The 25,207-nt window shown below is 46.2% G+C and overlaps 1 protein-coding gene across 2 annotated transcripts in view; it reads right to left on the bottom strand.

Annotated features, from left to right (window-relative positions):
* Window positions 1-25,207, bottom strand: part of Matn2 (matrilin 2) — a 128,882-nt gene that overhangs the window by 12,751 nt on the left and 90,924 nt on the right. For both annotated transcript variants that reach the window (XM_069991115.1, XM_069991116.1), the window contains exons 7-13: window positions 22,812-22,934; window positions 16,564-16,686; window positions 12,877-12,999; window positions 12,513-12,635; window positions 2,826-2,948; window positions 845-967; window positions 350-472 (exon numbers count right to left, since the gene is read on the bottom strand). In XM_069991115.1, the coding sequence (XP_069847216.1) occupies window positions 350-472; window positions 845-967; window positions 2,826-2,948; window positions 12,513-12,635; window positions 12,877-12,999; window positions 16,564-16,686; window positions 22,812-22,934 (861 nt within the window). The remainder of the gene's footprint in view (window positions 1-349; window positions 473-844; window positions 968-2,825; window positions 2,949-12,512; window positions 12,636-12,876; window positions 13,000-16,563; window positions 16,687-22,811; window positions 22,935-25,207) is intronic.

Here is a 25,207-nt window from a genome sequence, read left to right as displayed (position 1 = left end):
AATTCTTAAGAAGAAAATCCCAAAACATCTGGGTTGAAAACTAACTTTACAGTTTTCTGGGTTTTTTTTTTGGGGGGGGGGGTGCCAGTCCTGGGGCTTGAACTTAAGAACCTGGGAGCTGCCCCTTAGATTTTTTGCTCAAGGCTAGTACTCTACCACTTAGCCACAGCTCTACTTCCTGCTTTTTGCTGGTTAATTAGAGATAACAGTCTCACAGACTTTTAATCTCTTAAGCTACTCTACCACCCTATTCTCTCTCTGACTTATAAGATCTGCCAAGAAGAAAAAGCACAGAAATCATCTTCTGATCTTTGTAGTGGATTGCTGTCGAAGATGCAGTGAGGCTTACGTCTGCAGGTTTTCCCGTCATCACGGAGGGTGTACCCCTCAAAGCACCGGCACACAAAGGAGTCTTCTTTGCTGATACACAAATGTTCACAGCCATGGTCCCCCAAAGCACAGGAGTCCAGTTCTGGGAATCAAGCAGAATTACAGAAACAGGAAGTAAATGATTCATACACTGATACCTTAATAGTTTACAACAGACATTTCAGACTGAGGAGTCAGGCACACAGTGGGCTCTGGGTGAACACATGGCTAGTGTGGAAAGACCATGTGTGAGAGAATGGACAGGAGAAAGCCTCCATTGAGAAATTCCTGACAAACCACAATCCACTGGTCTGACCTCCCACAGAACACAACCGCAGTACCCAAGCTAGGAACTAGCATCTGTGACATTGGTTAGGAATTGTAAAAGGAAGATTTGGGGGAAGACCAGGAAGATGAGGGACAGAGTGAGTGCCACAGGTGGGAACATTCCTCACCAGGGTGTCTTAGTGCTTACTTCTGCAGTGTTTTCCATCCTCAGCGAGTCTGAATCCCTCCAGGCATTTGCAAGTGTACGACTCACCACTGCTCACACAAACGTGCTCACAGCCATGGGCCACAGCTTGGCAGACATCTTTCCCTAAGGAGAGCAGAGCCAATGAAAACAACCAAGTCAACCTAACTTTGACATGGAAGATCCATCCATCTCAGGCACTGGACTCTAATGCCACAGGGGCAGGAGAGTAAGATCAAGGATGATCTGTGATTTTAGTGGCTGAACTTGGCACCAAAAATACAATCTTTCTTACTATGGCTGCCAGCAGCTCTTTCAGCATCTGGTTTGCATGCAATCAGTCCATCTACTACTTCCTGCAGACATGGCTTCTCAGACCAGGATGGAAATACTGTTGCTATGATTACTTAGGAGATTAAACTGCAATTTAGATTAGAAGCCCTGTGGTCTAATTTTGGCTTTATCCCTGTTATAATATGATTTGGGAGAATCACTTAACCTCTTAGAATTTTAGTTTTCCTCTCTGAAAAATGAGAATAATTACTCTGGTTATGCATCTTTTCTTCAAATAGTATCAGTCAAGTTGCTCTTCTAAAGAGTTTCGAAAAACTTGAGAATAAGATGATAGATAGAGATGGGAATTGTTTGCCCAGGATTACATATTCCTCTTTCATTTTTTCCTCTTTCTCCTCCTCTTCCTCCTCCTCCTCCTTCCCCCTTTCCCCTCCTCACCCCCCCTTTTTCTCTCTGCGATACTATAATTTGATATTAAGGTCTTATACTTGCTTACAGATAGCACTCTACCAGTTGATCCACACCTCCAGCCCTGCTTTTTGGCTGGTTATTTTGGAGTTGGAATTTTTCTTCTGAGCTTGCTACAATGGTCCAGATCTCAGCCTTCTCAACACCTAAGACTATAGGCATGAGCTACCAGTGCTCTGCTGATTAATCTATTTTCATATGAAGTACTTGGATTACATTCACCTCCACTTCGTTCTCTTCTTTCTTACTGGTTTCTACCCAAACGTGCCCCCCCCTTTTTTTTTTGCCAGTTGTGGGGCTTGAATTCTGGGCCTGGGTGCTGTCTCTGAGCTCTTTTTGTTCAAGGCTAGCACTCTACCACTTGAGCCATACCACTTCTGCTTTTTCTGTGATTAACTGGAGATGAGAGTCTCACAGACTTTCCTGCTTGGGCTGGCTTTGAACCATGATTGTCAGACCTCAGGCCTCCTGAGTAGCTAGGATTATAGGAGTGAGCCACCAACACCTGGCTTATACTGTCATTCTTTGTAAGTTTATATACTATGTGAGAAAGAACATGTCTTTCTCAGTCTGGCTTATTTCACTTAACATAATGATCTCCAGGTTCACTCATTTTTCTTCATTTGTCTTTATGGCTATGTATATATACTACATTTTCTTTATCCATTGGTGAGCACCCTGGCTGATTCCACCAGGTGGGCTATTGTGAATAGCACTGTGAAAAATATGGGTGTGCAGGTGTCTCTACTGTATGCTGACTACATTCCTACAGATTCATGCCCAGGAGTGGTATACTTTGTTTTTTCCAGAGAGGGTCTCATATTTCTGCCAGGCCAGGACCATGACCATATTCTTCCTATCTCCTTCGTAGTTTGAATCATAGTTGTGTATCATCAAGCCTGGTCCAATTTTTTCTCCTCTCCACTCCCTGCCCCACTTTTCTTTTCTTTTTTGTGCTGTTACTAGGGCTTGAACTTGGGGCCTGGGTGCTGTCCCTGAGCTTTTCTGCTCAGGGTTAGTGCTCTACCATTTCTACCTCTTTGGTGGCTAAATGTAGCTAAGAGTCTCAGGGACTTTTCTGCCCAGGCTGGCATTGAACCACAATCTTCAGATCTCAGCTTCCTGAGTAGCTAGGATTACAGGTATGAGGCTTTTGAGAATAACTGGCTTATCCAGTGATCACAGGGTGAATGCCTGCACAGTCTGCTCCAGGTACACTTACGTCTGCAGCTTTTCCCATCATCACGGAGGGTGTACCCCTCAAAGCACTGGCACACCAAAGAGTCTTCTTTGCTGACACACAAATGTTCACAGCCATGGTTCCCCAAAGCACAGGAGTCCAGTTCTGAGAATCAAAGCAGAATTACAAAAACAGGAAGAAAATGATTTACACATCTCAGATGGGTGTGGTGGCACTCACCCATAATCCCAGCACTTAGGCAGCTGAGACAGGAAGATGAGGGTTTGAGGCCAGCCTGAGCCATATAAAGAGACCCTGTCTCAAAAACCAAAACTTTGGTAGGGGGAAGAAGGGGGGTTGGGTGGGGGGGGAGCAGAGGGAGGATGGGATGGGAAGGGGAAACAAAGGAGGAGGCTACAATGCTTGATAAGAAATGTACTCATTATCTTGCCCATGTAATTGTAACCCCTCTGTACAGTATTTTCACAATAAAAACAAACAAACACAAACAGACATTTCAGATCCCTTATAACAATGCCTTTTCCGCAAAGGACATTTCGGAATAGAAAGCTTGTCTATGAGCAAAAGTTCTTAATATATACAGAGCACATACAAATAAATCAATACAATCACTGCTACAGGAAAACAAACAAAAATAGAAAAAGATAATTTGCAAAAGGAAAGATAAATGGCCTCTACAAATGATAGAAGGTAAGTCTCCCTTTCTGGGCTATCATCTAATATATCGAGTCATCTGCATATCATAGGCATATATGTATCATTCCTAGGCAATGCGCTCACTTGCTGATTCCCTCAACAGGCATTTTAGGAGTCCCTATTATGGGCCAGATAGTGTCCTACGCTCCAGATACAGAACAATGAAAAAACAAAACAAAACAGCTTCTGCTTTTCAAAAGGTTTACCTTGGGCAGCAGGCAGCAGTGAGTAGCATTGAAAAACAAATACACACAAAAAGATCTATTCCATAAGGTGGAAAATGCAGAGTAAAGAGAGAGAGGCTGCTACCTTGGGGTTTGTGCAACCAGATAAGGTGATTTAACAGGGCGCTGAAGACAGACACATGAAAAGTGGTGGTGTCTGGGGAAGGGGAAGGGTGTCACCCCCTCCCCCCACCCCAGAAGGATGCACAGACATTCTGCAGAGGCAGGAAAGGCAAGGAGACAGGTCTGAACCCAGCATGCTGGGCAGGGGAGGAGGCCTGGGGGGCAGGGTGGCTGGGCCCGAGTATGTAGAGCAGTGGGAAGGACAGCCACCATTGGTTTAGGCAATAGAGTCACAAAACCTGTGTACTTCAAAGGGACAACTCTGTGGAGTGATGCATGGTTAAGGATAGAGCAGCCCATGGTGCAGATCCTGGGCCCAGACTGGGCTGGAGAGATGTGGCCGGACCATAGCTGCATTGTAAAAGCAGAGCCTAGGGGCTGGGAAGGTGGCTCAGTGGTAGAGTGCTTGCCTTGCAATGCATCAGGCCCTGGGTTCAATTCCCCAGCACCACATAAGCAAAAAGAAAAAAGCTGGAAGTGGCGCTGTGGCTCAAGTGGTAGAGTGCTAGCTTTGAACTGAAGAGCTCAGGGACAGTGCCCAGGCCCAGAGTTCAGGCCCCACAACCGGACCCAAAAAAATAAAAAATAAAATAAATAAATAAAAGCAGAGCCTAGAAGGTTTGCTGATGGACTGCTACTAAGAGTCTGCCTTCATGAGGACAGAATGGTGGTAAAGGATGGCTCTGGGGTCCCTGGACTGAGACACTGAAACTGGTCAGTTGTGAGGATTGAATTCAGGGCCTGGGCACTGTCCCTGAGCTCTTTTGCCCAAAGTTAGCGCTCTACCACTTTGAGCCACAGGTCTATTTCTGGTTTTTGAGCAATCAATTGGAGATAAGAATCATGGGGACTTTTCTGCCTGGGTTGGCTTCAAACTTCAATCCTCAGATCTCATCCTCCTGAATAACTAGGATTATAGGCGTGAGCCACCATCGGTCCCTGGTGCTATGTGGCTTTTGACAGCCAGGCTGCCACAAGCTTAGCACTGAGAACAGATGGGCAATGACATTTTATAGGCACTATACACATTTCTGATTTACATCAGTCCTTTCAGATTGAGTACAACTTCTATACTGGATGTGCACACAATGACTTTAGTGTACCATGCATGAAGCATGATTTTTTTTTTAAAAAAAGCATTTCAGCAGTGTTTCCTTCCAAGAGCCCTCAAACCACTCTGTGCTGAATGTGAGCTGTTTTTATTCTCATTTACCAGCGAGGAGAACAAAGGATCCTGGCTTGCCAGGATCACTTGTTAGTAAGTAAAGAATTGGACCAAAAACATTATCTTGTGATAATAAATCCCATGTTTTTCTTTTCTGACTGCATAGTATTATTATACTCTAGAGTAAGTGTTCAAACATGAAGGGAATTTTGCCTGCCTTTCTGTTGGCAGGATTGCTGCCAAGATCTTTGAACAATGGGAAAATGTTAACTGAAATCGTCACTGCAGAAGAGATCTGAACACAAAGTTAAAGCCTCTGGCTTGCTGGGAGCACAAATTTACTTCTCCAGGCACATTCTGGACTTGTTATTAATGCAACCCATTTCCCCAGGCTTGAGGAGCTCCTCACATAGTGGAAAGAAAATGAGAGAGAGAGAGAGAGACAGAGAGAGAGACAGAGAGACAGAGACAGAGACAGAGACAGACACACACACAGACACACACACACACAGAGACACAGAAACACAGATTTATAACACAGATGGTTGGCTGGCTATGGCAAGGAAGCTTGGTTTTGTTCCCCACTGTGAACTGATAACACAAATCCTCCATTTTCCAAGATAATATAACTATATCTCTTTCAGACCAGGCTTGCCAAGCTATCATCTACACAGACCCCTCTGCACACACTTGCACCCTGGAGTTTCCCTAGCGCTGACTGCCCTCTTAGCTTCAGCTGGGCAAGAGCAATGGAGTCAGGTGACCCCAAGGCCACTGAACCCCAGATACCCTGAGTCAGGACCACTGAGCCTGTATCTGGTGAGGGTATGGCTTTCCTTTAGTAGGAATGCCCAGTAGGGGAGGGCCACAAGGGTTGCTTCAAGAAAGTAAGTAAAGGCTGACAAATGGCATGATGCTGTTTCCTGAGTTTTTTCTTTTTTGGTGTTGGTTCTGGGGCTTGAACTCAGGGCTTAAACACTGTCCCTGAGCCTCTTTTCCTTAAGGCCAGTGCTCTACTACTTGAGCCACAGCTCCACTTCTGGCTTTTTGGGGTAGTTTATTGGAGATAAGACTCTCATGGACTTTCCTGCCCAGGCTGGCTTTGAACTGCAATCCTCAACTCTCAACCTCTTGAGTAGCTAGGATTACATTCATGAGCCACCAGCACTCAGCTTCCTGAGTTTTCTTATAATCAGAACAGGAGCAGCCCACTCATTGTTACCACTGAATGTGCTTTTTCTCAGAAGCAACTGAACTGAATTTTGGAGGGGATGTTATGCTGAACAAGAGATCTGGAGTTAGGAGATCTGAGTTCTAGTCCTGGCTCTGCCACTGACGCTCCTGGTAGTTTGAGGGCATCACTTTTCCCTCTGTGCCTGGGACCCACAAAGGCAAGGTCTGTTCCATGAAGTCTATCCACAGGGGTGAGGCTGGGCCCCTGCCATCACTCCGTAGGTCCCAGATTCCAGTGCTAATACTCGGAATCCCTGACATCATGGTGTCTGCAGGTGGATCCTTTGGGAAGTGGATCCTTTGGGAAGTGGCCATTCTCCTTGTGCTGTCTCTCCCTGTCAGAGATGCTGGCTGGCTGGAAGTCAGGAGAAAGCCCTGACTGAAACCCAACTATGCTGGCACCTGACCTCAGACTTCCATCCTCCACAACTGCTAACTGTGGGAAATTCATGACTGCGGTTAAGAAACAATACCTGTTTATGCTATTTGTCATGGCAGCCTGAGCCCTGGGAGGCCAAGCTAGAGCCACAGGCCAGGACAGGCCTGGCATATCTGCCTGTGGTAGCGGGACTAGGAGTATGGCCAGCCAGATTCCCAGGGGCTCTAAGACTTGTGTCTCAGCTCCCCATCAGCATCTCCCACAGCCAAAAGGGAGGGTCTTTCCCAGGATAGACACTGCATTCCTGAGGCTCAAGGCCTCAGGGCCCTTGCAAGCTGGTACATCTCTGAGGCCCTTCTAAGGAAAGTGGGCCTAGTCCTAGGAGATTGGTGTCCACACCTCCATGCAGGGAGCTCTTTCAGGGCCCCACCTCAGTGTGGAGACGTCTGTGGTGGGGAGGAGGGGACCCTAACATGAGTAGCTTGGAGATTTAAGGCACCTCACAATTTCACAAAGCACTATCACTAATGCCTCTCCCTGAACTGCACAAGGGTCTGAAAGGAGCGGCCATTTCAAGTTCCTTCAGACCCAGAAAAGGGCAATTCCCTTGGCCAGGATAGAAGTGCTAAGATTTTTTTTTGGGGGGGGGTCCGGTCGTGGGGCCTGAACGCTGGGTCTGGGCGCTGTCCCTCAGCTCTTCAGCTCAAGGCTAGCGCTCTACCACTTGAGCCACAGCACCACTTCCGGCTTTTTTCTTTTTGCTTATGTGGTGCTGAGGAATCAAACCCAGGGCCTCATGCATGCAAGGTAAGCTCTCTACCACTGAGCCACCTTCCCAGCCCTAGAAGTGCTAAGATTTAAATCTGGGCTTTGCACTCCCAGCTCAATACTCCCTACACTCTGCCATGCTACTTCTCACATGCCTGCAGAAGTGGGCTGGGCAGGGGAGCAAGTGGGAGGGTCCCCACCAACCCTGGCAGGGAGTGGCCCCCAGCCAGGAGGACACTACTCCCGGAGGCCACACTGATGGCGGGCTAGGTTTCTGCAGCTGGGCTGTGGTGCTGGGCTGCGGTGGGGAGGCCACCTTATTACGTGGAGGCAGGACAGGCAGGAAGGCACAGTCTGCCCAGAGAAAAGAGCCTGCAGGGACTACAGCGTCTGGGCTGATCATGTGGAGCTGGGGCTCTCCACATGGCCGGATCAGGAAATTCATTCTGGGAGACAGTGAGGAGCCCTTAAAGGTTAGTAGGTAGCGTATATGGATGCACGCATGTGAGGGAAGCTAGGAGGAAGACTCAGAATCAGAGGAAAATGGGAAAACACACAACAGAGGGGCCCATCAGCTGCACTGGACACAGATGACAATGAACTAAGCCACTCAAAGGCAGCGATGGGAGGGAGGGAACAAGAAAGAAAGAGGGAACAGCTCACACTAAGCAAAAGGAAAAAAAAGTAAATATCACCTGATGTGGAAGGAACAGTTGTATTGTCAAAGCTCATAGAATTTATAGACCATGATAATGACAATTTGCCCTGTGAAGGTTAAAATGTGTTTGTGACTTTAACTAAGTATCACTACTCCACAATACTGTGAAATATAAAAAAAAAGTCTGGGATCTGGGAAGGGGCTCAGTGGTAGAGCACTTGCCTTGCATGCATGAGGCTCTGTGTTCGATTCCTCAGCACCACATAAGCAAAAAGAAAAAAACCGGAGGTGGCGCTGTGGCTCAAATGGTAGAGCACTAGCCTTGAGCTGAAGAGCTGAGGGACAAACGCCCAGACCCAGAGTTCAGACCCCACGACTGGACCCAAAAAAACAAAAACTCTGGTATAGGAAAAACAAAAAAGGTAAGAAGGCAGGGAGTGGGTAAAGGACGGTGGGTCAAAAGACTAGTCCAGGGGCTGGGAAGGTGGCTCAGTGGTAGAGTACTTGCCTCGCATGCATGAGGTCCTGGGTTCGATTCCTCAGCACCACATAAGCAGAAAAAGCTGGAAGTGGCACTGTGGCTCAAGTGGTAGAGTGCTAGCCTAGAGCTGAAAAGCTGAGGGATAGCACCCAGGCCCAGAGTTCAAACCCTACAACTGACAAAAAAAAAAAAAAAGACAACTAGTCCAATGGAAGCAAAATGTTTTTCCTTTTCTTGCTGTTTTTGTTTTTGTTTTGTTCTGTTTGTTCACTTATATGTCTTTGGGAGTGTAAGGTGAGGCACAGAAATGGAGAGATAAAGGAGGAACAAATGCAGCAATGGTATTCACTAGACACTATGTTGAAAATGCACTATACAACTTGTGAATGTGGATGGGGGGGGAACTTGGGAGAGAGCAAGGGAAGGGGTTCAAAAAGAAATGTCCTCTTTACCTGATTTATGTAACTGTAGCCCCTTTGTACATCACCTTTATAATAACAGTATTTTTTAAAGTTTCTAATTAAAAAAAAAAAAAGACGACTAGCCTCCATCCATTCACTCAGTCCTTCACTTTGTTGAGCATAGGCCAGACTCTGGGAACTCAGATGGGTCCTGGCTTCTATGATATCTGACCTTTGACCTCTGATCTGCAAGAGCCCACATACCAGTGTACTACCACTCCATGCACATCAGGCTTATGGAGACTTTTTTGGTGCTGGGATGCCCAGGTACAAAGTCTATTTCAGGGAAAGTTCTGGTGGGGGGAGGAGACCATCCACCATTGCCCTCTTGAGACTGAGTGGGAGAGAGAACAGGCTTTGTGCTACAGGGCTCACTTCATCTCAGGAAACTAAGAACCTGGGTTCAGGCTTCAGAGGACTTGTGGAAGGTGAGTGAAGGCCTTCAGATCATGTGGTAGTGGCTGGGAGTGGAGGCTCCCTTATCTACTGAGCTAGTGGGCATGACTGACCTGAGCTGGCAATGCATCCATTGCCCAGCAGGCTTTCTCAAAAAGGTCAGTCATGTCAGCTGGCTCCGTGTCATCTGGCAGAGGGCTGGAGAACAAATCCCACCCCCAAGTTACTGCAGCCACAGTGAAAACTTAGCCCATTATTATAGAACAAAGCTGTCAGACTGAGTCATACAGAGCAGACAGAGTCTTCAGTGAGAAGCCTGCTCTGGTGGGTAAAATGTATTTCTCATGCACTGTTTTGAGCACTGTTCTGATGCATGTGATTCCCTTACAAGGGCTCATAGAGAAATACCAGAACATACTTTTTGTTTTTGTGCCAGTACTGACTGGGGCTTGAACTCAAGGCCTTGGTGATGTCTTTTAGCTTTTTCACTCAAGGCTAGTGTTCTGCCATTTGAGCCACAGCTCCACATCAGGCTTTTTGGTGTTTTATGGGAGATAAGACTCTCCCAGACTTTCTTAAAACTTTGATCCTCAGATCTCAGCCTCCTGAGTAGCTAAGATTACACCACTGCCTGGCCAAAATGTACTTTTTACTGCATTATAGAGCCTTCACTCCTGTGAATGCCCACATTGTAACTGAGGGAGCAGTAAGAGGCATAACTCACGTGTGGGGAAGGCAGAAAGAGCAGGTGAGGCATGGCTTTGGAAGTGTCTGTGAGAACTTTTAGGAAATCTTATACTCACCTGATCGCTAGTTCTTACTAATCACAGTAAAGAGAAGAACAAAGGAAGGCATGGTAGCCTATGCTGATGGAGACATGAAACCCCTTGCATCTACTTTCTGTACCCTGTGCCCAGTCCTGGCTTGGCAGCAGCTGTCTGTGAAGCAGCTGGGCAGGGAGCCACAGCAAATTGTGACATGGATAACCCATTTGCCAAGATCCAAGACTGTCCCAGGCTGGGGAAATATTTCCTCATGAGTGACATAGAGATCTAGCTGTATGGTAAGCTCATCTTCCCCATGTGAACTGATGCTACAAAATGTGCATCAAGCCAGATGCTGGTGGCTCATGCCTGTAATCCTAGTTACTCAAGAGCCTAAGATCTAAGGATTGTGAGACTCTTATCTCCAGTTAATCACCAGAAAACCAGAAGTGGTGCTGTGGTAGTGTGAGCACCCTGAGCTGAAGAGCTCAGGGACAGTGCCCAGGCCCAGAGTTCAAGCCTCACAACCAACCAAAAAAAAAAAAGTGCACCAATTATATTAGTGAAGGTAAGTGAAGGCTCTTCAGATCACATGGTCATGGCTGCAAGTGGAGGCTCCCTGAAATGCCACACTGTAGCAATGGCCATGGATGAAAAAGGTCAATTATGGTCCTTTCCCTCTATTTCAAATCCTTTCTCTCAAATGATTATGTTCAGATGACTTACTGTACTTGCTGTGCAGGGCAGGCAGTAAATACAGAAGCATTCTTGAGTGCAGTATATATATATATATATATATATATATATATATATATATATATGATTTGTGTATCCATATATATAGAATATACATATGTATACATGTGTATACACATACATACACACATGCATATATGCATATATACATACATATAGATAGAGATAGAGATCAGTACAGAGGTTTAATTCAGGGCTTTCCATTTGACTGGTAGGTGCTTTATCACTTGAGCCACACTTGCTCATGCTAGTCTGAGCAATGATCCTCTATTAAGACTTTTTACTGTAGCTGGGGTGACAGGCAAATACCACCAAATCCAGTCATTTTTGTTGTTGATGGTGGTGTTCTGGTCCTGGGACTTGAAGTCAGAATCTGGGTGCTGTTCTTGACTCTTTCACTTGAAGCTGGCACTCTACCATTTGAGTCACACCTCTACTTCTGGCTTTTGCATGGTTAATAGGAGATAAGAATTTCACAAGTTTTCCTGTCCAAACTGTCTTCAAACCAAGATCCTCAGATCTCAGCTCTAGGATTACAGGCCTGAGACCATCCAATCATATATATTCAAGTGGAGACAGGCTTTAAGACGAACTACAAGAGAACATGTACCCAAGCAACATCATGTCAACTTGGCCGTGTGCTGTGAGATGAAGGAGTGGGCAAAGGATTCCTTAAGAGCCACTCCGCCTCCCAGGACTGATTCTGGAGTCACCCGGAGCAGAGTTTGAATCCTCACTTACTAGCAGGTAAGCTCAGGCTGTTTCCTTAATCTGAGCTGAAGCAGCTTCCTCATCTGTCCCTGGATTGCTTATTAGCCTGGCATGTAACCTATTAGCAGTCAGCCAGGGGCCCTCATTATTATTCATCATTATTCTTCATGTGCAAAGCTGGCTGGCTGGAGGGAGTGTCGAGAGCATCTTAGTCTAGTTCTGTGGCTAAAGAGCTGAATGCTGCAGATAGGAAGATCAGAAAGAAGACAGGTAGGGGAAAAACAAAGGAGGGGGTGACAATGCTCGATAGGAAATGTACTCACTACCTTATTCATGTAACTGTAACCCCTCTTTATACAGTATCTTTATAATGAAAAAATATGTATATATAAAAAGAAGACAGGTATAAGAAGCCCATGGCTTTGGAAGCTAGAAAGTTCAGACGTTTGTGAGAACCTGATTCTACTTCATGCTCTGGTGAATAAGTGCAAGGGCACCAGGCTATGGAAAGGCAAGGAAAAGGGGCGGCTTGTCCCACTTTATAACAATCACGACCCATTCTCTCTTCATAACTAATCAGTCCCTTGAGAATTAACCCGCTCTATCTTAACAATCTCATCACCTCCGAAGGGCTCCATGTCACAAAGCCATAATGGTAACCAACTTTCAACATGAATTTCAGAGAAGACAAGTCATACTCAAACTTCAGATCATGCTAAGAGTGTGTTTTGGTTTGCTGGTTCTGGGGCTTGAACTCTGGGCCTGGGCACTTGTCCCTGCTCAGCGATGTCCAGAGAAAGGACACAGACAGGTGCACGTGGCCACTCCCACACCCCTGGAGCACCTGTGCCAAGTCCTACTTGTCACCAGACCTCACCCGCAGTGAGACTCACGTGCACAGGTCTTCCCATCGCTGCGGAGCACATGTCCCTCCGGACACTGACAGGCAAAGGACTTGTCCGTGTTGACACAAGAATATTCACAACCATGGTTGCTGAGCAGGCAATAATCCACTCCTGCAAAACCAAAATCCAGGTGAGATCCCCAGGCCACTGTCGGCGAGAGCTCCAGGGGAGGATGATGCAAGATAAGTGACCGATAGTTTTCCACCCTTGGGAAACCCCCTCTCCTTTCCCCAGACAGAGCAGAGAGCAGAGGAAAGAAGATCAGGCCTGACCTGCTCTTCCCTGCAATGGCTTCACATTTTTACTACCATTGCAAATGTTTACTGGCCAGAGAGGTACAAGGGGAACTCACGGGAGCAGGTCTTGAGGTCATCGTTGATGAGGAAGCCCTCGGAGCACTGGCAGACAAAGGAATCCTCTGTGTTCAGGCACAGCTGTTCACAGCCGTGGTCCTGCTGAGCACAGTGGTCCACCCCTGCGTTGGTCACATACACACACGCATGAAGATGACTGAAGGGGAATGTCCCACCAGCCTGCCCAGAGGCCAAATAAGCCAATGGAAAGGAAGGTTCTAGTCCATCCCATGCCCCAGCTTCTCTGAAAATCAGTCTTGCTGGTTTGTCTCCACACATCCTTGTTTGAAAAGTGAAGTTTATATACAACTGCAATGACTGGGGAATGTCCTGGGTGATCATGACACCAGCACTCTGGGCGAGACAGATGCTTCCATCTGTCTCCATGTTGAGAGATGTTGGGAGCAGGTGTGGTTCCAATTTCAGAGAGGAAAAGGAGGCCCAGGAAAAGAATAGCACTTAGGACAAGCTGTACAGCAATGGGGCAGAGCTTAAGAGCGAGGGTTCTCTGTCATCAAAGTCCTACCACTTCCTAGCTGTGGACAGTGGGCAGTCACTTGGCTTCTCTGTGCCATCATTTCCTGACTGGAGAAATGCAGATGGCAATGGTGAGAACCTCCTAAAAGTAGCTGTCAGGCAGCAACCATTTAATGCATGGCTATTATTATGACCAAGTAGTGCAAGAAAGAATTGTGTAGTTTCATTTCTATTGGAAAATAAAAAAGAGAAAGTGATTTCAGAAAATTCTCATCAGCAGGACAATCAGAGTCAGAAAACAAACAAAGCCTGGGCTGCCTGTGTGGGCCATCCTGGCACCCAAACACCTCACAGCTGGTCCCAGGGTAGCCAGGGCTGAAGGCCAGCAAACACAGAGCGGTGGTAGACAGTTCCCACGAACAGCCCTATGGGCTGCCTCTCAGATTTCCTGGATGGAGAAAGTGCATCCTTAGAGACTGCACAGACACTAAAGGCCTTGTATGGGGCCCACCAAGTAAGCCTCTTCACTGCAAGGCCTGGACTAGCACCTTCTGGAAGATTCCACTGGTGGATGCAGCTCCTCCAAACACTGGCAGGACTTCAGGAGCCATGGGCCCATGTTCACATCCTGATTCTGCCATTTGCCAGTTCTAGGACCCCCAGAAATAGTCTTATTTTTTGTTTGATGCTCTAGATTTCCTGTTTAAACAGGATAAGAATGTAGATAGCTCATACGGCTATTGGGTGACTCAACAGTTATTTTGTTTGTTTTTGTTTTTTTCAGTCAGGGAGGCTTGAAATCTGGGCCTGGGTACTATCCCTCAAGGCTAGCCCTCTACCACTTGAGCCACAGCGCTACTTCCTGTTCTCTGAGTGGTTTATTGGAGATACAAGTCTCCTGGACTTTCCTGCCCAGGCTGCCTTTGAACTGCGATTGTCAAATCTCAGCCTCCTGAGTAGCTAGGATTACAGGTATGAGCCACCTGCCTGTGGTTACCCCAGGTAAGTTCACACCCGGGATTTATGAGCAGGGCAATGGAAGGCCCTGGCTTTCCCTGAGGACTCCTACACCAAAATGGCTTGGTTTACACTTTCTTTTTGTTCCAAGACCAGAGTTTAAACTCAGTATCTGACACTGTTGTTCTTTGGCCATGCCTCCAACCACTTGATTTATACTTTCTAAGAGTTTTCTAAGTCTCAGAGGGAATCGGAGATTTGCGTCCCCTCTTCTGAGGTCTTTGAGGCTCCCCAAAGCATTCTGGGAGCAAAGCAGGCAAGTTGTGGCAACTTGGTGGCTGAGGGGGAAGGGGTCTGCAAAGTCACGTCCAGCCTGCCCCAGGACCCCTGTCAGACAGCAGAGCAATTCTGGAAAAGACAGGATTTGCCCAGATCTATTTGCCAGTAGGCCCTTCCTCATTGAATGGAGGAGCTCCTGCTCCCCTCTGGCTTCTGAACCCAGAAACACCCAGAGGCAAATGCCCATCAGAGCTCTGACCTCTGCCCCAACTTTCTCTGAGATTGGTCCTTAAAAAGCCCAACTAAGGCACTGTGTTCCATCTGAGGACGGAAGGAGAGCAAGTAGTCCTGAGGCTGGCCCTGGTACCTTATATATCAGTGGTGAAACTTTCCTTCCTCGCAGGGTCAGGTCCAAATGCTCAACAGCTGCACTGTCTGGTTCACAATCTATCTCTGTCCTCACGGCTGGAGCAGATGTGTGGCGTGCTGGGTGGAAAGCCACACAAAGGGGTCCTTCTACGTGAGCTGTGTCACTGACCCAGCTTCCAGCAAGCCAGGGCCACAAGGATCCACCACAGCCCAACATGCTCCCACCCTGCTGGCCCACACCACGGAGACTGTGCCTCATAAAAAGCACCACAAGTATCCAGCTGGCAAGGCCAGCAAGTTCCCCTGCGTTTACATCACCAAATGGAGCTTTGTTGGGGCTCTGACACAAGAAAATAAAGAAAAGGCTCCACAAAGAGTCCTATGGTTCCTCAGCTTTGCCCTCAGCCCAGCCTGAGTTCTCTCCATGAGGGCCTTGGGTCCCAGCTGAAGCCCTTCCATGTAGACTGTTATACTTGCCTGGATATTTATCCTAGTACTCTAGCACTAGGCTAACAGGTTGAAATGAGTCCCACAGCCAGCCCATGGGATCTATGATACCATCTTCTTCACTTTTTTTTTTTTTCTTGTCGGTTGTAGGGCTTGAACTCTGAGCCTGGGCACTGTCCCTCAGCTCTTCATCTCAAGATTAGTGCTCTACCACTTGAGCCACAGCAACACGACACTTCCAGTTCTCTGGTAGCTTATTGGAGATAAGAGTCTCATGGAGTTTCCTGCCTGGGCTGGCTTTGAACCTGGATCTCAGATCTTCTCCTGAGTAGCTGGGATTATAGGCGTGAGCCACAAGTGCCTGGCTCTTCTTCACTTTCAAAAGAAGATGGGAATTCAAAGCTGGGAGGAGTCACACATACAATATGGCAGAGCTTAGGTTTGAATTTAAGTCCATCTGCCTTACTAAGTGTTTTAGTAGCTAATAATGGTAATTAACATTTATTGAGTGCTATGCCTAAGAGCACTGCTCTAAGTATGTCATGAATATTGTTTGTTTTTGTTTTAGTACTAAGGCTTGAACTAAGAGCATGGGTGCTGTCCCTGGGCATTTTATTCAAGGCCGATGCTCTACTACTTGAGCCACAAGCCTACTTCTAGCTTTCAGATGGTTAATTGGAGATAAGAGTCTTACAGACTTTCCTGCCTGGGCTAGCTTTGAACCACTATCTTCAGATCTCATCTTCCTATTTAGCTAGGATTCCAGGCATGAGCTGCTGGTGCCCAGCTCTTTTAGTTTTTATTTATTCATTTATTTATTTATTTTTTATTTAATTTTTTGAGACAGGATCTTGCTTTATAGCCTAAGCTGATCTCAGAATTGTGATCTTCCTACCATAACCTCCTAAGTGCTGGAATTTCAGGCATGTGCCACCATACTGGCATATATTGATTTTTGTAAATGCTTACAACCCAACCTAGGAAATAGGCAGTTCTGACAGTCCACCCACATGATAAAAGTGAAGATAGAAAGCTTATTTTTGTTGGTCTATCAGGCCCTCAGGAAACTCAGAAGGGCCTGTTTGCTAGTGAGCCTGGAGATGATCGGTAGACCAGACCCCACTCTCCACAATGCCCACACCCCAGGGCTCACTCACTGCTGCATGTCTTGCCATTGGGATCCAGGGTGTAGCCACGGCGGCAACGACAGTAGTAGCCCTCCTCTGTGTTGACACATTCGTGTTCACAGCCTGGTTTGTTCAGTGCGCAATAGTTGATCCCTAAGGTAAGAAAGACCTTCCTTCAGATTTTGGACCCCGCCCCCAGGAGGACAGCTCCTACCATCTGTAAGGAAAGAGTTGGTGGGTCCTGTTTCTGAGGCAGCAATCATTAATTAGTTAATTGATTCACTTATTAACTTACCAGCCAAGTGCCAGGCTCTGAGCTAGATATATGTGGGGCAAATAAGACCGCAGCCCCTGCTCTCAGGGGTTTGTGCACAGTGAGGAGACAGACTCAGAAAAGTAATTGCTGGCCATACAGAGGAACTGCTCACTGTGACCCTGAGATGTCAGGACAGCTGTCCCTGGAGAGGGGAAGGCCAAGGGAGCAGTGCACAAAGACCCAGGAGCAATGAGCACAAGGCCCAAGGACCGAGGCTGCTTAGTGCAGGGCCCCACAAGCCTCATGGAGGAGCAATGAAGGCTGTCCCAAGTGGCAGCAAAGGTGGAGTTTACATGACCTCCAAGAATGTCTTTCAGTGGGGAAGGGAAGGCAGGTAAACTTCAGGTAACATCTGGAAAGTAAGTACTCTGCAAGACACAAGGTGGTGCACTAAAAGTGATCCTGAGGTCCGCGATGCTATCTGGATGCTTCAGTACTGCTCCCATTCCCTTCTGATGGCCAAAGACCAGGGTGAAGCTGAATTGAGTTGTGCTGACTGTGTTGACTAGCGAAAAGCTAAGAGGTAAGGGCCACACATCCCAGTTCATGCCTTCCAAGAAAGATGGAATGACTAAAAAAAAAAAATCCAAGCACTCTCTTCCTCAAGTTTACCTGATCTGCAGCCTCAAGGTATGTAGGGAACTTCTGTCTGCAATGACATCTGATAGTACCATCCCATAATAGGATGCCAATCTTGAAAAATACCCAGTTATTTAAGGGAATTAAGAAGGGTCCAAGCCAGGTCTGGTGACTTACGCCTATAATTCCAGCTACTTGGAAGGTAGATATCAGAAAAATCCACAAGCAAAAAGTTTGAAGGCAATACATGCAAAAAGGAAATAAGACTCCATTTCAATAACTGTCAGGTGTGGTGGTTCACTCTGTAATCCCAGATAGCTGTATGTGAGTGTGGGGGATGGGGAGAATGGGTAAGTAGGAGGATTGTGCTCCAGGCTAGCCAAGGTAAAAATTACTTTGAAAAAATATCTGAAAAAAAAATAATAAAAGTAATGCCAGGTGCCAGTAGCTCACACCTGTAATTCTAACTACTTAGGAGGCTGAGGATCATGAGACTCTTATCTCCAATTATCCACCAGAAAACCAGAAATGGTGCTGTGGCTCAAGTAGTAGAGCACTTGCCTGGAGCTGAAGAGCTGAGGGACAGCGCCCAGGCCCAGAGTTCAAGCCCCACAACTGACAAAACAAAACACCAAAAGTACAAAGTCCTGAAAGTATGGCTCAAATGGTAGAGTACCTACCTAGCTGGGATTATAAATGTACACCACCATGCCCAGATTTTAAATGGCCTTTATATGTGCTAATTCACAGAAGAGTTGAAACCTAAATAAGAAGACTGAAAACATGGCAATCAGTGAGTGCAAACAGGAAGCTATGATGTCGTATGAATGGCGCAGAAGTCCCAGAAAAACTAGATAGATTCAAAACAATCAGTTGAAGAAGAAAGTCCTGTTCCTTCATTTGAAAATGGAAATCCAGGCTAGGTACTAGTGGATAACGCCTGTAATCCTATTTAGGAAGCTGAGATCTGAGAATCAAGGTTCAAAATCTCTGTGAGATTCCTAGTTCTAATTAGACCAGCAGGGCTGGGAATGTGACTTAGTGGTAGAGTGCTTGCCTAGCATGCATGAAGCCCTGGGTTCAATTCCTCAGTGCCATATAAATAGAAAAAGCCAGAAGTGGCGCTGTGGCTCAAGTGCTAGAGTGCTAGCCTTGAGCAAAAGAAGTTCAGAAACAGTACCCAGGCCTTGAGTTCAAGCCCCAGAACTGGAAAACAAACAAACATTAATTAGACCAGTAAAGAGCTGAAGGAAGGGCTGTGGCTCAAGTAGTAAAATGCCAGCCTTGAGCACAAAAGTCAAATGAGAGTGAGAGGCCCTGAGTTCAAGCCCAGATACCAGCACAAAAAGAAAAAGAAAAAAAAATCTAGACAAGTGGAAATCAGCTGACACACAGTTGATATGACTGACACAGTCCAGACTAGATTTCACATCTCCTGGTTCAGTCGAACCTAGGAACTTCACACTGGCACCTCCATCATGGTGTCAGAACCTAGAATCCCAAGTCTAAAGCAGCCCAGATGTGATTCATCTCTGGAGTCCACTTAGACAGCCAGCCTAATTCTCTATCTCTCTCTCCCTCCCTCCTTCCCTCTCTTTCCTTCTCTCTCTCTCTCTCTCTCTCTCCCTCCTTCTCTCTCTCTCTCCCTCCCTCCCAGTCTCTCTTTCTCTCTCTCTTCTTCCCTCCCTCTCCCTCCTCTCTCTCTCTCCCTCCTTCTCTCCCTCTCTCCTCTCTCTCTTCCTCTCTCCCTCCCTCCCTCCCCCTCTCTCTGATGGTCGTGAAGCTTGAACTCAGGGTCTAAGCTTTGTCTCTGAGCTCTTTTGTCCAAGGCTAGCACTTTACCACTTTGAGCCACAGTGCCACTTCTGGCTTTTTGGGGGTAGTTTATTGGAGATTAGAGTTTCACAGATTTTCCTGCCCAGGCTGGCTTTGAACCTTGAACCTCACACCTCAGTCTCCTGAGTAGCTTGGATTACAGGCATGAGCCACCCACACCTGCTTTAGCCATCCCAATTTCTGTCTTTCCTTTCCTTCCTTCCTTCCTTCCTTCCTTCCTTCCTTCCTTCCTTTCTTTCTTTCTTTCTTTCTTTCTTTCTTCTTCCTTCCTTTCTTTCTCTTCTCTCTTTCTTTCTTTCTTTCCTCCTTCCTTCCTTTTCTTTTCTTTTTTTTTCCCTTTTTTTCTTTTGCCAGTCCTGAGGCTTAAACTCAGAGCCTGGGCACTGTCCCTGAGCCTCTCTGTGCTTAAGGCTAGCAATCTACCACTTGAGCCACAGTGCCACTTCTGGCTTTCTCTGTTTATGTGGTAGTGAGGAATTGAACCTAGGGCTTCATGCATGCTAGGCAATCACTCTACCACTAAGCCACATTCCCAGCCCATTGCCAGCCTGATTTCTATGCTTCATTTTTCTTCAGTACAATTCTGCCTTCAACTAGTTTCCAGTTTAATCAGATGCCATCAGGTTCCTTTGAAATACCAACTTCTTATTAGACTTAAAAATGGCCCATATCCACCAGCCTCCTGCTACATACAAATGGCTGTATCCTGAGCTCAACATCTGCAATGCTCAGATCACTGGAAAGAGCTCAAGCTCCTGATCACAAACCTCCAGCTGTGTGTGTGTGTGTGTGTGTGTGTGTGTGTGAGAGAGAGAGAGAGAGAGAGTGTGTGTGTGTGTGTGTGTGTGAGTGTGTGTGTGTGTGTGTGTGTGTGTGTGTGTGTGTGTGTTGGTATTGAGACTTGAACTCAGGGCCTGGGCATTATCCCTGAGCTTCTCTGGTTCAAGGCTAGCATGCTACCACTTGAGCCACAACTCTACTTCCAGCTTTTTGGTGGTTAATTAGAGCTAAGAGTCTCATGGACTTTACTGCCTAGGCTAGCTTTGAGCTATGACCCTCCTATCTCAGCCTCTTGAGTAGCTAGGATTACAGACAGGAGCCATCAGCCACCACCTTATAAACCCTAGATTTCAACCCCCGTTTCCAGTTGTCTCTGTGATCTGCTGACAGGGTACAGCCATTCAGCCAGGGTAGCTCTCAGAGGCTGGCCTCAGCAGCCAGACCATGGAAAAATGTAACAAGGAGGGACAGGGAGAACACGGCTGAAGAGGGCACTGGCTTTTAGGAACAAATTCTATTTTCCCTAGATGGAAAAAATAAGGTACCTGGCTTAATGAAAGCTTCCCCACTGAATTGACACAAATGAGTATTAGGGACTTTTGGTTCCAGTCTACAAATAAATGGTCCAGTTTATCGATCGAGTGGAAGTGGTAGAACTGTCATCCTTACCTCTGGCAAACTCTGGTAATCACTGCCTTGGAGGCTTCTGTTCCTCCAAGTGCCTGCCAGGACTGGGTTAAGAGGGAAGGGCAGAGGTCAGGGGAATCTTAGGCCATTGGCTAGAGATGCAGGTCTCCAATGTCCACTTGCCTTCCTCCCCTCCACCAGTAACACATGGGAAGCTTACAACCATAATACGTGTCTAAGTTGAACCAGCAGCAAATAACCTCCACATAAAAGCTCTGGAGCCACAAATCTGGGTCCATCTGAGACTGATTTTCCCTGGTTCAGTCCATCCCCAACATGCTCACTTCTACAAAAAAGGTGACAACAGCCCAGAGGAGAGTGGCCAAGCCAGAGCTGGCCCTGGAACACATTGTGGTTGCATGAAAAAATATTCCCTCTCATTGTCCTCACATTTTAATGCTCTCAATTAAAGTTCCTATTTAATGCTTGGAATTAACTTTTAGAAGAGACTCAGTTTCAAAATATGGGCATTGCAACCATCTGCCACCATACAAGGTCTAACACTTATTAGAATGAGTGCTATGTGAAGATTGTGACTGGTCTAGACAGCCCACAGTATTCTAGAAAAAGCAGATGGGGAACGCTGTGAAAACAGTCCTGCCAGCCCAACACTGCTGCATACCTCACCAGGAAGGACTAGAAAAAGCAGTGAATAGGAAAATGTGTCCATCTCTAAGTAGAAGTTCCAGAAACTTCTATGGATGGCATAGTCAGGAGACCACCACAAACTCAGTATATATTAAGAATGGGCTGTGCACTGATGGCTCACATCTGTAATCCTAGCTGCTCAGGAGGCTGAGATCTGAGGATCGCAGTTCAAAGCCAGCCCAGGCAAGAAAGGCCATGAATCTCTTATCTCCAATGAACCACTCAGAAAACCAGAAGTGTGGCGTAAGTGGTAGAGCGCTTGCCTTTAGCTGAAGAGCTGAAGGACAGAGCCCAGGCCCTGAGTTCAAGACCCACGACCGAAAAAAAAAAAAAAAATAGACTGACCATGGAAAGAGGCTTTTTGAAAAAATTCACAACTTGCATGCCATACAAAGGCCATCTTTCTAACAAGATGGAGGATTTCACTTTATAGTAGCCATTTCTCCAGGATGAGGATCTCTGGATGCGTGTTTCCTCATTCACCCATCCATCATCCACTCAGAATATGTGCAATACCTCCATGCACCAAGCACTCTGAGCAGGCCATGGTTTGCTGGTAAGAAAAAGACAGCCCCTGTCTGTGCAGCCCTTCCTGGGTGGTGTGTCTCAGGAACAGCCTGGTTTAAAGAGATCTGGTTTGGGGTCCAGATTGTAGATGTGTCCCCCCTTGTTTATCATGCCCCTCAAGATTTGATTCTCTGTACCTCTTGAGTGTTGGGGATGTCAGAGTCTTCTTTTTCAAAAAGGACAGCAAGGCACTGGTGGCTTATACCTGTAATCCTAGCTATTTAGTAGGCTAAGATCTGAGGATTGCAATTCAAAGCCAGCCAGGAAAGGAAAGGTTGTGAGACCTTTATCTCCAACAAACTACTTAGAAAAAGCCAGAAGTGGCACTGTGGCTCAAGTGGTAGAGTACTAGCGTTGAAGAAAAGAAGCTCAAAGAAGCTCAGAGACAGTGCCCAGGCCCTGAGTTCAAGCCTCAGGATTGGCACACGCGCGTGCGCATGCATGCACGCATGAGCGCGCACACACACACACACACACACACACACACACACACACACACACGGACTGAGCTGCAAAACACCTCCTGTCCCCCATCTTTGAAGCCAACAAATGTCTTATCTTGTAGCTAGTTTGGTAGCTCACCTCTGGACCCAGCCACTTCTTGGGGGTAAGGAACAGGAGAAGGCTTAATTTGGACCCTCACTTGGCTAAATAAATCCAATGGCCAGATCCAGTCTATTCTATCTCTAAAAACTGTTCCCACAATAGTATATAGTGAACAAAGTCAAAACAAAGAGCAGAACAACGTTAGTAAACACAAATGCTGAGCACAAGGGCAATTTGCTTAAGACTTCTCAGGAGAGGAAAAGTAAATTGAGGAACATTTGGTGGAACAAGCCCCTTTCCACCAGCCTATAAAACTTACTCCTGCAGGTTTTCTTGTCTGGATTCAGGGTAAAGCCTTTCAGACAGCGGCAGGCATAGGAATTGTCAGTGTTGACGCATTCATGCTGGCATCCGTGACCAGGAGAGGCACAGTGGTCTATCTCTGGAAGGAAAGAAAGAAAGAAAAGAGAACATAAGAACACAAAGCAATACAGCTAACATAAGGATGTCCTGTCTTCATTATCTCCTAAGTGGGTAGAATGTCTGCCTCAAAGACTGAGGCCATAGCAAGTGCCAGTGGCTCATGCCTGTAATCCTAGCTACTCAGGAGGCTGAGGTATGAAGATCAAAGTTCAAAGCCAATCCAAGCAGGAAAGCCTGTGCGATTCTCTTTTTGATGAACCACCAAAAAAGCGTGAAATGAAGCTGTGTCTCAAGTGGAAGAGCACTAGCCCTGAGCAAAAAGAGTTCAAGGATAGTGCCCAGACCCAGAGTTCAAGTCCTAGGATAACGCCCCCCTCCCCTAAAAAAAAAGAGAGACTTAGACCAGGAAGAGATGTTTGAAAAAAAGCTATTTATTTACTTGTACAGGGACGCTGTCTCCCTGAAAGAACATCTTTTCGATGCCTTGCAAAATGTTTATGCAACAAACAAATCTGTGAACATGCTGTCTTTGTTTTGGTTCCCGCAAGAGCCACTAAAATGAAAATTGGATGGCGCCTGCTAGTCTACAGGCTGAGAAGAGAGCATTAAGGTTCCATAAGACTTAGGCCAATTAAGATGATTAAACCTTCCCTAAATCAAACTGTAAGCCACTGAAGTTCCTCACATACCAAGCAAACAGTGAAATATAAAATCATATCCTAAAAATTAGAAAGTATAGCCAGATACTAGTGGCTCATGCTTATAATCCTAGCTAAGGCTGAGATCTGAGGATCACAGTTCAAAGCCAGCCCAGGCAGGAAAGTCCATGAGACTTATCTCTAATTAACCACCAGAAAACCAGAAGTGGTGCTGTAGGTCAAAGTGGTAGAGTGCTAGCCTGGACCAAAGGAGCTTAGGGACAGTGTCCAGGCCCTGAGTTCCAGCCCCATAATTGATAAAAGTAAAAAAATTAGAAGACATGGGATAGAAAGACACAAATATTCTGACTTTAAAAACTCCTATTTTTAAAGTCCTTAGTGCACTTTGCTGACATAAATAGTATTTTCTATCTTATAAGCATTTTCTATCAGTCTCCACAGAAATAGAGGGACAAGGGGTGAACAAATGCAGCTGTGGCACTCACTAGACACTGCTGAAAATGAACTCTACAACTTGTGGGTGGGGACAGGAGGGAAAGACTGGGAGACAGTGAGGGAAAGTGTGACACTGTCCAAAAAGAAATGTATTCTCTACTTGACTCATGTTAACCGTAGCCCTCTGTGCATCACCTTTATCATATCAATAAAAATGTATACACAGAAAAAATGATTCATGGTCTCCTTTATGTCTATGCAGTGGATTAAGGCCTCTCTACATTTCTAATACAAAAAAATCCTGAACACCTAAAAGTATTCTTTCTGAGGCTTGGCTTGAGAGTAAAAGTCTTGGAACCATATGGATCCAGATTTCTACTTGTAGGTATAAACCCCAAAGACCTGAACACAGGCCCCTGAATAGATATTTGCTGCCTGTGTTCATAGTAGCATTACTAACAGCCAAGACTACTTGTAAGTAAAATGTCCATGGATAAAGCAAATGTGCCATACATATAACATGAAATACCAGTTAGCCTTAAAGAAGGAAATTCTGCCACATGCTGCAATACTGATGAACCCTGGAGGCAGTCACAAAAGGGCAAATACTGTAACTTCTGTTTATATGAATTACTCTACGATAGTCAAATTCACAGACACAGAAAAAGGAGGAGGGTTGCCAGGGACTGGCATGTGTGTAGATGTCAGGGAAAAGGGAGTTGGAATAATAAGGTCAGGGGTTCTGTTTGGGATGATGTAAAAAGTTCCAAGATGGATGGAGGTGATGGCTGTCTAACAAGGGGCTGGTACTTACTGCCGATGAACTGTATACTTAAAAGAGTTTCATGGTACAGATCTTTAGCTCAGTGAAAAAAATCTCACAAACACTTGGAGAGCTGATGGCAGCCATATGCTTCCCTCCTCCCTCTAGAAAATGTTCACACTGGGTTGGACAGATGGCTTTAGCAGGAAGCCAAAGATGTAACTCCTCTGAACAACTAATGTACTGTTTACCAAATGAACACCAGAAAGCTGAAACATGTTTATTGGTGGGGAAGGAAGGGGTAATAGGAATGGATGGAAGGGAGGAAGGGTGAACAAATGTAGTTCATTATATTCAACATATATTGTTATAAAAGATGAACTATGTAATTGAGGGTAGGGACAGGAGAGGGAAACTGGAGGAAGAGAAATGTAG

Source organism: Dipodomys merriami, unplaced genomic scaffold (assembly GCF_024711535.1).
Source record: "Dipodomys merriami isolate MVZ:Mamm:240054 unplaced genomic scaffold, mDipMer1.0.p SCAF_4, whole genome shotgun sequence".
NCBI classification, from domain to species: domain Eukaryota; kingdom Metazoa; phylum Chordata; class Mammalia; order Rodentia; family Heteromyidae; genus Dipodomys; species Dipodomys merriami.
Note: the sequence above shows the minus strand (reverse complement) of the source record. Positions and strands in the feature narration are given on the sequence as shown.